At 43.6% G+C, this 11,877-nt stretch overlaps 1 protein-coding gene across 1 annotated transcript; it reads right to left on the bottom strand.

Moving 5' to 3' along the window:
• Positions 1-4: 4 nt before the first annotated feature.
• On the bottom strand, positions 5-11,109 carry LRRC23 (leucine rich repeat containing 23). The gene is made up of 8 exons (XM_089488945.1): positions 10,923-11,109; positions 8,531-8,686; positions 7,215-7,327; positions 6,773-7,026; positions 6,533-6,663; positions 4,055-4,191; positions 2,824-3,085; positions 5-93 (listed from the first exon to the last, which is right to left on the bottom strand). Exons 2-8 carry the CDS (start codon positions 8,669-8,671, stop codon positions 49-51), a joined length of 1,083 nt encoding a protein of 360 aa, XP_089345071.1. The 5' UTR covers positions 8,672-8,686; positions 10,923-11,109; the 3' UTR covers positions 5-48.
• Between the last annotated feature and the right edge of the window lie 768 nt (positions 11,110-11,877).

Here is an 11,877-nt window from a genome sequence, read left to right as displayed (position 1 = left end):
GGAAGGCAGCTGACACCTCCAGCTCCACCCTGGGGATTGGTACCCATGTCACTCCAATGGTACTTCCTCCTCCGGGATAAAATCCTCTGTTTCCTGGAAGAAGGGGTGGGGGGCAGAAAAGCAGGATTAGAGGATTTTGAGATGAGGATATTTCAGGTGGAAGCAAGCAAGCTGATTTGGCACATCCTACATCCATAAGCTGTATAAGGAGTGAGCTGATTATGCCTGCCCAACTTGGTAGCCCAGGGAGCACAGGAGAAGGATGCACTCCGCATGGATTGGGCTCTGCACAAGCTCCATTGAAATAAGCCACTTGAGTAGGAGAAAACTCCCATTTAGTTGTGCCCTACAGCAGTCTTGAACAGCTGGATACTTCCCAGACATTTTGGACAACAACTTCCAACATCTCTAATGGTGCTGTCTGGAGTCTAAGGATTAAGAACACAATCCTAAATGCACTTACCAGAGGAAGTCCGACTGAATGCAATAGGCCTTACTTCAGAGTAGACACACATAAGATTGCACTACTGGATAATTTTCCTTTCTCTCTAACTGCCTTCTACTTTTTGTGCTTGTAAATAGACTCATAGAATCATCGAGTTGGAAGAGACCACAAGGGCCATCCAGTCCAACCCCCTGCCATGCAGCAAATCAAAATCATATCTTTTTCACTGAGTCTTTTTTCATTCCTGGTCTGCACCCAATGCAATTTAGGGACACTGAAGGCAATTAATGATGATGATGATGATTAAGAACTTGGTATATTTCTTTCTTTGCAGATATGCAAGGAATCTCACACACAGCATATTGTATTCAGAGTTGTATCAAATTTGTTTGTTATAGTGCTATAGTCATCAATATACCTAATGGCAGAGCTATCTTCTGTGAATTTGTTCAATGGTTTTTCAGAGCCTGCTTATGTAGTAACACTCTCCATGTCATCTTGCAGTGAATCCAATATGAAACTAAGGCAGTATGTGTCAAACAGCATCTCTTTATCTTTCACTAGTCCTATTGTTAACCAGTGTTATTGCGCCATTTTGCTATTTCTTCTCTGCTACAGGGATCCTGAAAGTATGTTTTTGCTGTTTTTCCTAATGGAGTTTCCTTTGGAGTTTTATATCACTCCCTGAGACTCTATAGGTAGAGAATAAGAGCCTTTTAGATGTTGTTGGACTGCACATCCCATTAGTCCTTGTTAGCTTAGCCAGTGATGAAGATTATAGGAGCTGCAGTCCAACAAAAGCTAAAGGATTGCATGTTCTTTATCCCTGCCAGAACAGACATAAATACCATCCATACTTTGCAACTTATCATTCCTCCCCTCCCACACCCCCTGCAACCAGGTTCAACATACAGTAGTTATTCCTATTCCTTCACTGTCATTTTAAGTTAGACAGCAGTTTTCCCCACCTTGTCCCCAATTGTTGTGCCCCCGTTAGTCTTCCATCTCTTTTACAAACTTCCATGGAGGTGGTTATGAGTTTGTTGCAGCAAAACAAGGGCAAGTTTGGTAACACTTTAAACATAATTTTAGCACATTTTACTAGCACCAGCTATTATAAACTAGAGCAGTGGTACTCAAACTTTTTTTCCTTTAGGATGCCGTCCCCTTACATATTTATATGCTGATGTCACATGCCCACCACTTAACGTAGTATATGACTAAAAATATTTTATTTAGTGTGCATATTTTCATTGGCAGATTCATATATATTCATATTTTAACATTTTCTAAGGAATTAACATCATTTAATAATAATAATAATTTGTTTTATTTATATACCGCTATTCCAAAGATCATAGCGGTGAACAGCAAGTAAGCTAATTAGCAAGTAAGCTAATTTGCCCCCAACAGTCTGGGTACTCATTTTAGCGACCTCGGAAGGATGCAAGCCTGAGTCAAGCTTGGGCCCTTTTGCTGGTCTTGAACTCGCAACCTTGTGGTTTCGAGTGAATGGCTGCAGTACAGGCATTTACCCACTGCGCCACCAGGGCTCCATTTAAATTAGTTTTATTTGAGTAAATTCAATATTTAACACAATGCATGTGAAACTTTTGCACATAAAAGAGTTTCAGAAGAGTAGGAGGAAGAATCAGACCCTCCAAGTCCCATACAGCCCTCCCCTTGAGCAACTCTAGTGCCCCCCCAGGTGTCAGGTGTCTTGCCTGACCGTTTGAGAACCACTGTACTAGAGTATATTTCTTCAGATACAGACATGTCTGAGAAAATGGACTGTAGTCTATGAAAGCCTCTGTAATCCTAAAAATGCTATGAAACTTTTAAAACTTCTTTTATGAATCAGATATTCCATGTAAGACTGGCAACCACCAGATTCTTGGATTCAAACTCTCCTTTTAGGTAAAGTTCTATGCCATTCATCCCCCTCCCACTATGCTCAACCTTTGAAGGGAAAAGCAGTTAAGTCTTAATTAAATTTACAAGCTCCCCTCCTGCTAAGTACAACACTGTCCTCGAGTAGACAAGAACACCCTGAGTGGTGTGGGACTACAGCAACCAGATGCCACGATCCCAAGGCCAACTGCGGTGGCAATCTGCAACAGACCACCAGCAAGGAGCATTTTTGGGCTGCTTTAGGTGGCTGTGGTGCGGCTTCAGCCCAATCCAGGGGTGTGTCATCTGAATGTCACGCCCCCAGATCAACCCAAAGGTGGCACTTTTGGCCCATCTGTTTTGGACCAGAACCACAGAACCACTGTAATTAAGGAGAGTATCACAAATATTAATATAACCTGGTCCCATATGCGCCCTCTGCAATTTAAGTACTGTTGCCTTTTACTATATTCCTCTACATAGCTCACTTCTAGTTCTTTTTCTCTCTCTCTTTCTCTTTCTTGTTCCAATTCTTCTTCCTTTCGTCGCTGACGTATATCTTCAGCTTCAACTCGTTCTTCTTCCTCAAAGAAATCTTTATCAAGGCGTTCAAGGCGCGGGAGCAGTACCAGGACTTCTATCCGGTAGTCTCCTTCTTCAGAACAAGGATTGTCTAAAAGAACCAGAGCTCGTAACATTGGCAGCACCTCCAACTTCGACACCTCTTGGATTTGGCCGATTCCATTTCCTCTGCAGCATTGGGAAAGTGACATTAAAAATCATCCTCCTTTTTAAGAAAATAAATGATTTAAAAAATTCTAATATGGAAGGCCAAGAATGATGGCATAAAAAACAGCATTAAGCAGAGATCTGCATGTTGGAAATAACTTCTGAATGCACCCTGCTAAAGATCTTCCCTCTGTGGGCCGACTGTTTTCTCAGATGTCAAAAGTGCTCTTTTATAGGTAATACCAGAACAGCTACTTTTACTAGCCAGTACCAGAACTTTGCAGAAGAAACTTTTAGTTATGTAGACACATACAGTCTTGAAATGGCACTCTTAGCCTTTAAGTCAGGAGTGGGCAATGCACAGGCCTCAAGATATTGCTGAAGTACAACTCCCATCAGTTCTAGGTAGCATAGGTAGTGGGGAATGTTGGGAACTGCAGCCTAGCAATATCTGGAGGAGCACACTTTTCATTGAAGATACTGCTGTATAAATTTCAGTTTCTAGTGCTCAGACTACTCTTGCCCAGGTCCCCTCTAGGTCCTACCATCCATTCTCACACAGATATCCAACTTTCTCTCTCTCACACACACACCACTAGCAGTGTTCATTGTTCCATTACTATGGCTTAGCATTGCAGTCAGAAAGCCAACAAGAAGCTGCAGTGGAAACACTCTACTCTCTAGATTTTTATCTACATCTTAATATTACATTATGGATAAGAAACAATATATAATTTAATATTATTTTCATAACTATTATTTGGATGCCCCTGTTCTGGATGCTCAGATGCCCTACTAACCAACAGTAATTACATTATTATTCACAGCAAATACTGCAGGAAGTAGTGTGATATGATCAAGTGCAAATTTTTCTCACCAAAGAATGGTATTTTCAGTGAAGGCAGCAAAGCACAGTCCAGACACCACTTCCTTTGCTATTTCTATTGCTAAGGAACCTTTGATGGAGATTTGGTACAGGGAACAACCCACCGTATGTTGAGGTACTGAAGAGACTTCATACTCTCTGAGAAACCATCCAGAGTTTCAAGCTGATTGTCACGCAGATGTAAAGTTGTGAGTTGTTCCAGGCCTTCCAGGCCCTCTAGATAGGTAATGGAGTTTTGGGCCTAAAATGAGAGATATTGCAGACTAAGAAATAGAAGATGGTTGTCAGTCTAAAGCAGCGGTTCCCAACCTTATGCTCTGAGAAGCCCTTAGGACTCAGTATGCACTTCCCAGGTGCTTTGTAGCCACTCCAGGAAAATGAAAGAAATAAAAATTGAATGAAATTACAGAATAAGAAACAAAAAGTAACACTACTCCTAAACGTCATTAACTTGTAAGACATAAGGTAGGCCTCTTACAGGCTTCGCAATAGAAACTGATTCTAAAAAGGGCTCCACGAGTCTAAGGGATATCTGTAAGAATCCTTAAGCAGGAACAAAGAAACTAGTAACCTGTTGCAATTTGTTAGACTTGAGGATCTATCTCTTTCCCACAAAGCTGAGTTGGTTTAATACCAATATAAAGTGCCATGGATTCTCCCAAAGCTTAGCTGAGATGCTGAAAATACTCTGTTATAGATCCCTAGCATACAAACACATCCTCACTAAATCAGACCCTCAGGTTCTGCAAGAGTGAGCTGGGGTTCAACATGCCTAAATGGTCATCTTTCACATTCCTGTACATCCATACTTCCTTCTGTGCTACCAAGACATAAGAGATGCAGAATTTTGCAGTTTTGCTTTGCGGCTCCTTACTGAGTTCAAGGATTATCAAAGGAATCACAACAAGTCCATTGATTAAACAGAATATATATGCACGGTCAAAAAGATATTACACCCATGCAGGCATTACGTACAAGGTACAGAACTCAGCACTTGAGGCAAGGTGTAGCCTTGCTCAACGTGTCTGCTCCACAGCTCTGCCCACAGACATCTACATATTCCATACAGATATCTGCAGGGAGGAAAATTTTGCTTGTACAGCTGTACATGATCCTACACCATAGGCAACTGGGTTTCTGAACTGTGTGGAAGCCTCTGAAGGCTGTGGGATATATGACATGGAAGGTGAGGTTATGTGTGTAGCCATTTCTGTTGACATTTTGAGTCCCTTGCTTGGAGGTCATAGCCTGAAGTGTGTGTTTTTTAAAAAATTGTACTCCCCTTCTTCCAAAGAGCTAAGTGCAACTTACCAACGTTTTGCCATTTTATCTTCACTGCAAAAATTATAAGAGAGACTAGGCTGATAGAACAAGACTGGCTCAGGATCACCCAGCAAGCTTCATGGGATTTAGAATGGGAATTTGAGCCAAAGTTTGCATGCAGTGGCTTAGTGGTGAAGACACCAATTCTGATGAGTGGAAGATCGGAAGATTGTCATTTCAAGGCCTGAGTGCTGCATGACGGAGTGAGCTCCTGTCACTAGTCCCAACATCTGCCAACCTAGCAGTTCAAAAGCATGCAAGTGCAAGTAGATAAATAGATGCCACTTCTCAATGGGAAGATAGCAGCATTCGGTGCAGTCATGCTGGCAATATGAGAGACCCTCTCATGGCTGCAGGAGTTTACCGCATACTGTGCAGATGTGGACAAGTCTACATAGGGACCACCAAATGCAGTGTTCAAACACGAATCAAGGAACATGAAAGACACTGAAAACTGGGCCAGCCAGAAAAATCAGCAGTAATAGAACTTGTTATATTATAAACCATTCCAGGCATAAAATGCTATTTGAAACTACTGAAATTCTAGACCATGCCAACAACTATCAGGTCAGAATGCACAGGGAGGCCACTGAAATCCACAAACACCTGGACAACTTCAACAGGAAAGAAGAAACCCTGAAAGTAAACAAAGTTTGGCTACTAGTCCTGAAAAACGCGAAAATCAAGACTCAGCACATGCAAATGAACATCATCCAGGATAAGGGGCTTTCCCAGCAGACAATGGAACATTAATTAAGCAGACACAAATCGTCCTCCCATTTCCTCCCACCCTGAGGCCTTGCCATTTACCAACAAACACAGAGATTAACATGTAAATCACTTCCCCTCAACCAAAGGTCACACAGCACCTCCATGCCACCATTCTCTGAAGATGCCAACTACAGATGCAGGTGAAACATCAGGAATAAATTATTCCAGAATACGGCCACACAGCCCAAAAAACCCACAAAAAACTACATGACATCACTTTCCTCACATTCGTCCCTCTGCATGTTTTTCACCATCTTTGCCTGAAGAAACATGTATGTTTCAAAAGCTTGCACACTGAATGTTATGCCTTGTTGAGTGGGTAAATAATGGTTTTACCATAATATGGACTTTAGAGATAGAAAGAATTTAACTTACCCTCTCCACTTCCCACAATGGTATCCAAGATTCTCCATAGTTCTTTACCTAAAAGCATGCACTGATTTCTAATAATTAACATTATGTATAGTTTGATGCACAGCTTTTCTTACCAGGTACAGATTTTTGAGCTTAGGCAGGTAGAGTCCATCTGTAGACTTTAGGCTATTGCCACGCAACTCTAGTGTGTGCAGATTTGACAACTTTTCTGGATCCAGCTCTGATATTTTCTCGATTTCGTTACCTGGATATCACAGGAACAGACAAAGATTAACCTCCACTATGCCCTTCACAGTACAGAGTAAGACATTCCCTCTATGTTCAGAGGAAACCTTGAACAACCATCAACCAACCTTTCAGGTTGAGGCTGGCCAGGCGTGGGTGGTTAATGCCAATGGTGTCTTTTATGTGATTGTTGGCAAAGCTGGCATTTTGCAGATATGGCAGCTCCTCCATGCTGGCACTGGTTAGCCGATTGCCATCCATTTTCAGCCACAGCAAATGCGTAAGACTTGATAATGGAGACATGTCTCGAATCAGGTTTTCTGATAGGTCTACATAGCGTAAGTGGATGAAGTTTTGGATGAGGGTAATATCTGTCAGTTCTCTGTCACAGGAGGAAATTGGGGAACAATATTATTCCACAGAACTAGCTTTCAAGTGATTCTCAATAGTTCTCCCATTCCAAGAAGTTGGACAAGGAAATCACATTCTTTTGCAAGGAGATGAAACCATTGGAATTTTCAAAGGGCAAAACATGGGCAGGTGTGGATTAGACATGTTTTGTGCACTTACTTTTCTCTGATCTCTAATTTTACGAAGGCATGAGCCAGGCCATTGCCAGTTTTACATAAAAGTGAGAGGCCTTCCTTGATGATATCCTCAGTGAGAGGGTTTGAAACTTGGCGCTGTAAGAATAAGCAGAGTCAGGAGAAAAAAAAGATATTAAAGTTGCCAACTCACAACTCTGTCCCTACAGAGCTGCCATTGAAATGGGAGATGGGACAGTCATGATTTTCCCCACCCTGCACTTTTCTCCCTCTTCCCTCCTACACCACTACAGCATGCTGCAAATGCGGTGGGGTATAAAAAGGATCAGGCTGGGATGGGAAGATGGGGTGAGTAAACCCCATCCCTGCTGTTCCCAAAGTCACCTGAAAACTTAAAAGTGGAGAGGGCAATCTCTGTGGTTTCCTAAGGCTTCAGCCTTTGTTAAGGAACCAAAAATATTGACAAATATCAACAATATCAAAGCCAAGCCTGTTAGGGTCTAGTTTCAAATCAGCAGAAATATGTTCTTGTCCAACTATGCTTCTCTAAGAACTGAGAAGGACTCAAAACCAACACAAATAGCTTGCAGTTTAAAGAAAAGTTTACTAATGGCTTGAATCTACATATGCATAGAGACTGCATCCTAAACTAGCTAATGAATAGTTCGGGTGAAGAAGAAATATTTGTTGAGAGAGGAAGAAAATGGGTAGTCCAACAGGGCAGGAAAAAAATCTTTGTGTGAGAACTTCCCAAAAGGGAGAGTGACCTGAATCATATGGTTTGTTTTACCAATTTGCAAGGTTATTGCCCAGTAATTCAGTAGGAGCAAATGTGATGTTTGCAAGAGGGGAGACAGTAGGATTTGCATGCAGGAAAATCTATCTATCTAAGGAGCGGAAGAGAGAATGCAAAAAACTTCCAACAATCTTTGGGTTGCAATCTGGCAACAAAGGTTAAAACTAGAATGCGTTTGCCGTTTCAGAGATGCTCTGTAACTCTCTCTCTCATACACATGTGTGCCTTACTCCAACAAGGTTTAACCTCTCTATATTCTGCTCTTCCCCTTTCCCAGTTGTTTCTTCGGCTTTTTATCTATTTTTAGGCTCTTAGATTATAAGCTGCTTTAGACAAGGGGCTTGTTTATCTTTTGTAAAGTACCCAGTGTGGGAACCATACAGCTTCAGCTAAGCCCTTTTAAGTCCCATTGATTTTAGTGGGGAAAGCAGAAGCATGTGCTTAGGTCTCTCACTCTGATGTTTATAGGACCTAAAAGGCCCTAACGTTAGAGGTTGTGCCACATAGTTGAGGGCAGAATGTAACACATAATATTAATCCTTTACCTCTTCTTCTTCTTCCTCCTCCTCCCCAGCCTCCTTCTCTTCTCCCTCTCCAGCCTCCTTCTCTTCTCCCTCCCCTTCATCTTCTTTATCTTCCTGCAGTTCTTCAGCATCATTATCATCCTCGGGTTCCTCATCTGACATATTCACAGGCTGGTACTTTCAGGGTAAAAACAACAAAAGAAATTGAAGTGGTTTTAGTAATTTGCCAAAGTCATCTCATTTCTATGAATGCAGTTTCACACCACTTTAAGTGCTTATAGCTCCATCGTATGGAGTTCTGGAATTTGTCGTTTTACAGTGTCTTGACCCTTCTCTGCCACACCAAACTACAGGTCCCAAGATTTTGTAGGACGGAGCCACGGCAGCTAAAGTGGGGTCAAACTGAATTATTTCTACAGTGCAGATGCACCCTCAGAGTCATCTATGAGAGGGCAACCATCCTCACTCTCTTGACATTAGAAGCAGAATGAAAATGCAGAGCCTCCCACAAAAGCAGTAGCCAAGCCTATTAATGACATTATGGCCTAAATCCAATTGCTCATCTCAGCTACAGCAGTTCTCCTGAATGTTTGTTGACCTAACATTCAGCAATGGATTCGGCAGATCTACTGCATGTGTTGAGAGTCAGTGTGGCCTAGTGTTTGAGTGCTGGATTACTACTCTGGAGACCAGGAATCGAATCCTGGCTTGACCATGTCACATGCTCTCAACCTCAGGAAGGTAATGGCAAACCTCCTCTAAACTAATCTTGTGAAGAAAATCCAAGGATAAGGTCACCTTTAAATCAGAACGGATTTAAAGGTGTACAACAACAACAACAATAAGCAAACGTATGAGGGCCAGCATGGGGTAATGTCTTGGGTGTAGAATCACAGAATCGTAGAGTTGGAAGAGACCACAAGGGCCCTCCAGTCCAACCCCATTCTGCCATGCAGGAAATCTCAATCAAAGCATCTCCGACAGATGGCCATCCAGCCTCTGTTTAAAGACCTTCAAGGAAGGAGACTCCACTACCCTCCATTGAGGGAGTGTGTTCCACTGTCAAACAGCCCTTACTGTCAGGAAGTTCTTCCTAATGTTGAGGTGGAATCTCTTTTCCGGGAGCTTACATCCATTGTTCTGGGTCCTGTTCTCTGGAGCAGCAGAAAACATGCTTGCTCCCTTCTCAATATGACATCCCTTCAAGTATTTAAACAGGGCTATCATATCACCTCTTAATGTTCTCTTCTCCAGGCTAAACATCCCTAGCTCCCTCAGTCATTCCTCAACAGGGCATGGGCCTGTTACAGACTGCCAAAATAAAGCTGCTTTGGGTCTCTTTGGAGATATGCTGTTTAAATGATGCATGCATCCTAAGAATCCGGAAGCTGCACCAAAGCTGCACTCCAGTGCATAGGAATGGAGTGTGGCTTTGGAGCGACCTCCGGACTCTTAGGACCCATGCATCATTTACATAGCATACCTTCAAAGAGACCCCAAGCAGCTTTATTTTGGCAGTCTGTAACAGGCCCTTGTTACCAGACCCTCCACCATTTTGGTCACCCTCCTTTGGACACTGGAGACCAGGGTTTGAATCCCAGCTCAGCTATGGAAACCCACTGGGTGACCTTAGGTAAAAAGTCACACTCTCTCAGCCTCCTCAGGGGAAGAAGGCAATGGCAAACCTCCTCTGGAGAAATCTTGCCAAAAAAACAAAACAAAAAACCCATGTTGTCTTAGGGTAGCCATAAGTCAGAAAGGACTCGACACAACAACAACAACAACAACAACAACAACAACATGTGAAGGACAGCCAAGCCAAGAAGCTCCTTAAGGAACCATGAGAGTGTACTCAAACTCTCTCTAAAAAAAAGGGGGAGAGAGCATGAGGAGAGGGTTCATTGTTGCACTGTTGTTGTTGTTGTTGTTGTGTGCCTTCAAGTCCTTTCTGACTTATGGTGACCCCAAGGCAACCCTATCATGGGGTTTTCTTGGTAAGATTTGTTCAGAGGAGGTTTGCCATTGCCTTCCCCTGAGGCTGAGAGAGTGTGACTTTTTGCCAATGGGTTTCTATGTCTCAGCAAGGATTCGAACCCTGGGCTCCAGAGTCCTGGGCTGCATCCGCACTGCAGAAATAACCCGGTTTGGCACCGTTTTAACTGTGTTTTGGCTCTTTGCTATGGAATTCTGGGAGTTGGAGTTTGTTGTGGGCCCAGAGCGGAGCTCCGCTCCGCTCTGGGCCCACAACAAACTCCAACTCCCAGAATTCCATAGCATAGCGCCAGAAAGAGTTAAAGCGGTACCAAACTGGGTTATCTTTCCAGTGTGGATGCAGCCCTAGTCCAACACTCAAAGCCTTCTTCTCTCCTCTCGTCTGGTGGCCCTCGCCGGAGAAAGGAGCCGAGGCAGTTACCCGCCTCTGCCGCAGACGGCAAAGGGCTCTCTCTCTGCTCCCCTCAAGAAAGAAGCAAGGCAGGCTTCGCTGCAGGAACGGTTGTTTAGGCCGCTGTTTCCCAGGCAACCATGGAATGATTGACAGCCTTGGGGAGAGAGCGTCGGCGTCAGCGCTAATTGGACGAGAGAGAGGAGCTTCATTTGCATACAAGGGGCCGCGTGGAGGCCCTCTCGCAGTCTGGGGGCGGGGCCGGAAGTAAAGGGGCGGGGAAAAGGTGACCGTTAGGATGATTGGCAGTGGTCCCCAAACTGTGCTCTTTTAAGGGGTTTTTTGGACTTCAGCTCCCAGAATCCCAGGCTATTGGCCAACATGGCTGAGGCTTCTGGGAGCTGAAGTCCAAAAGCCCTTAAAGGGCACAGTTTGGGGACCATTGTTTAAACCAGGTTAGCTTAAGCCATGGTTTTAAGCAGGTTACCTTAAAGTGGTCCCCAAACTGTGCCCTTTAAGGGATTTTGGACTTCAGCTCCCAGAATCCCAGGCTATTGGCCAACATGGCTGAGGCTTCTGGGAGCTGAAGTCCAAAAGCCCTTAAAGGGCACAGTTTGGGGACCATTGTTTAAACCAGGTTAGCTTAAGCCATGGTTTTAAGCAGGTTACCTTAAAGTGGTCCCCAAACTGTGCCCTTTAAGGGATTTTGGACTTCAGCTCCCAGAATCCCAGGCTATTGGCCAACATGGCTGAGGCTTCTGGGAGCAGAAGTCCAAAATCTCTTAAAGGACACAGTTTGGGGACCACTGGTTGCTTATTGTGGTTGTTGTTGTTGTGTGTCTCCAAGTCTTTCCCTGAAGCGACCCTATGGAGACCAGGGTTTGATTTCCTGCTCAGCCATGAAACCCACTGGGTGACCTTGGGCAAAGTCACACTCTCTCAGCCTCAGGGCAAGGGCAAAGGCAAACCTCCATCTGAATAAATC

Source organism: Sceloporus occidentalis, unplaced genomic scaffold (genome assembly GCF_023333645.1).
Source record: "Sceloporus occidentalis isolate IW3139 unplaced genomic scaffold, rSceOcc1.0.p SCAF_1, whole genome shotgun sequence".
Lineage (NCBI taxonomy): Eukaryota > Metazoa > Chordata > Lepidosauria > Squamata > Phrynosomatidae > Sceloporus > Sceloporus occidentalis.
Note: the sequence above shows the minus strand (reverse complement) of the source record. Positions and strands in the feature narration are given on the sequence as shown.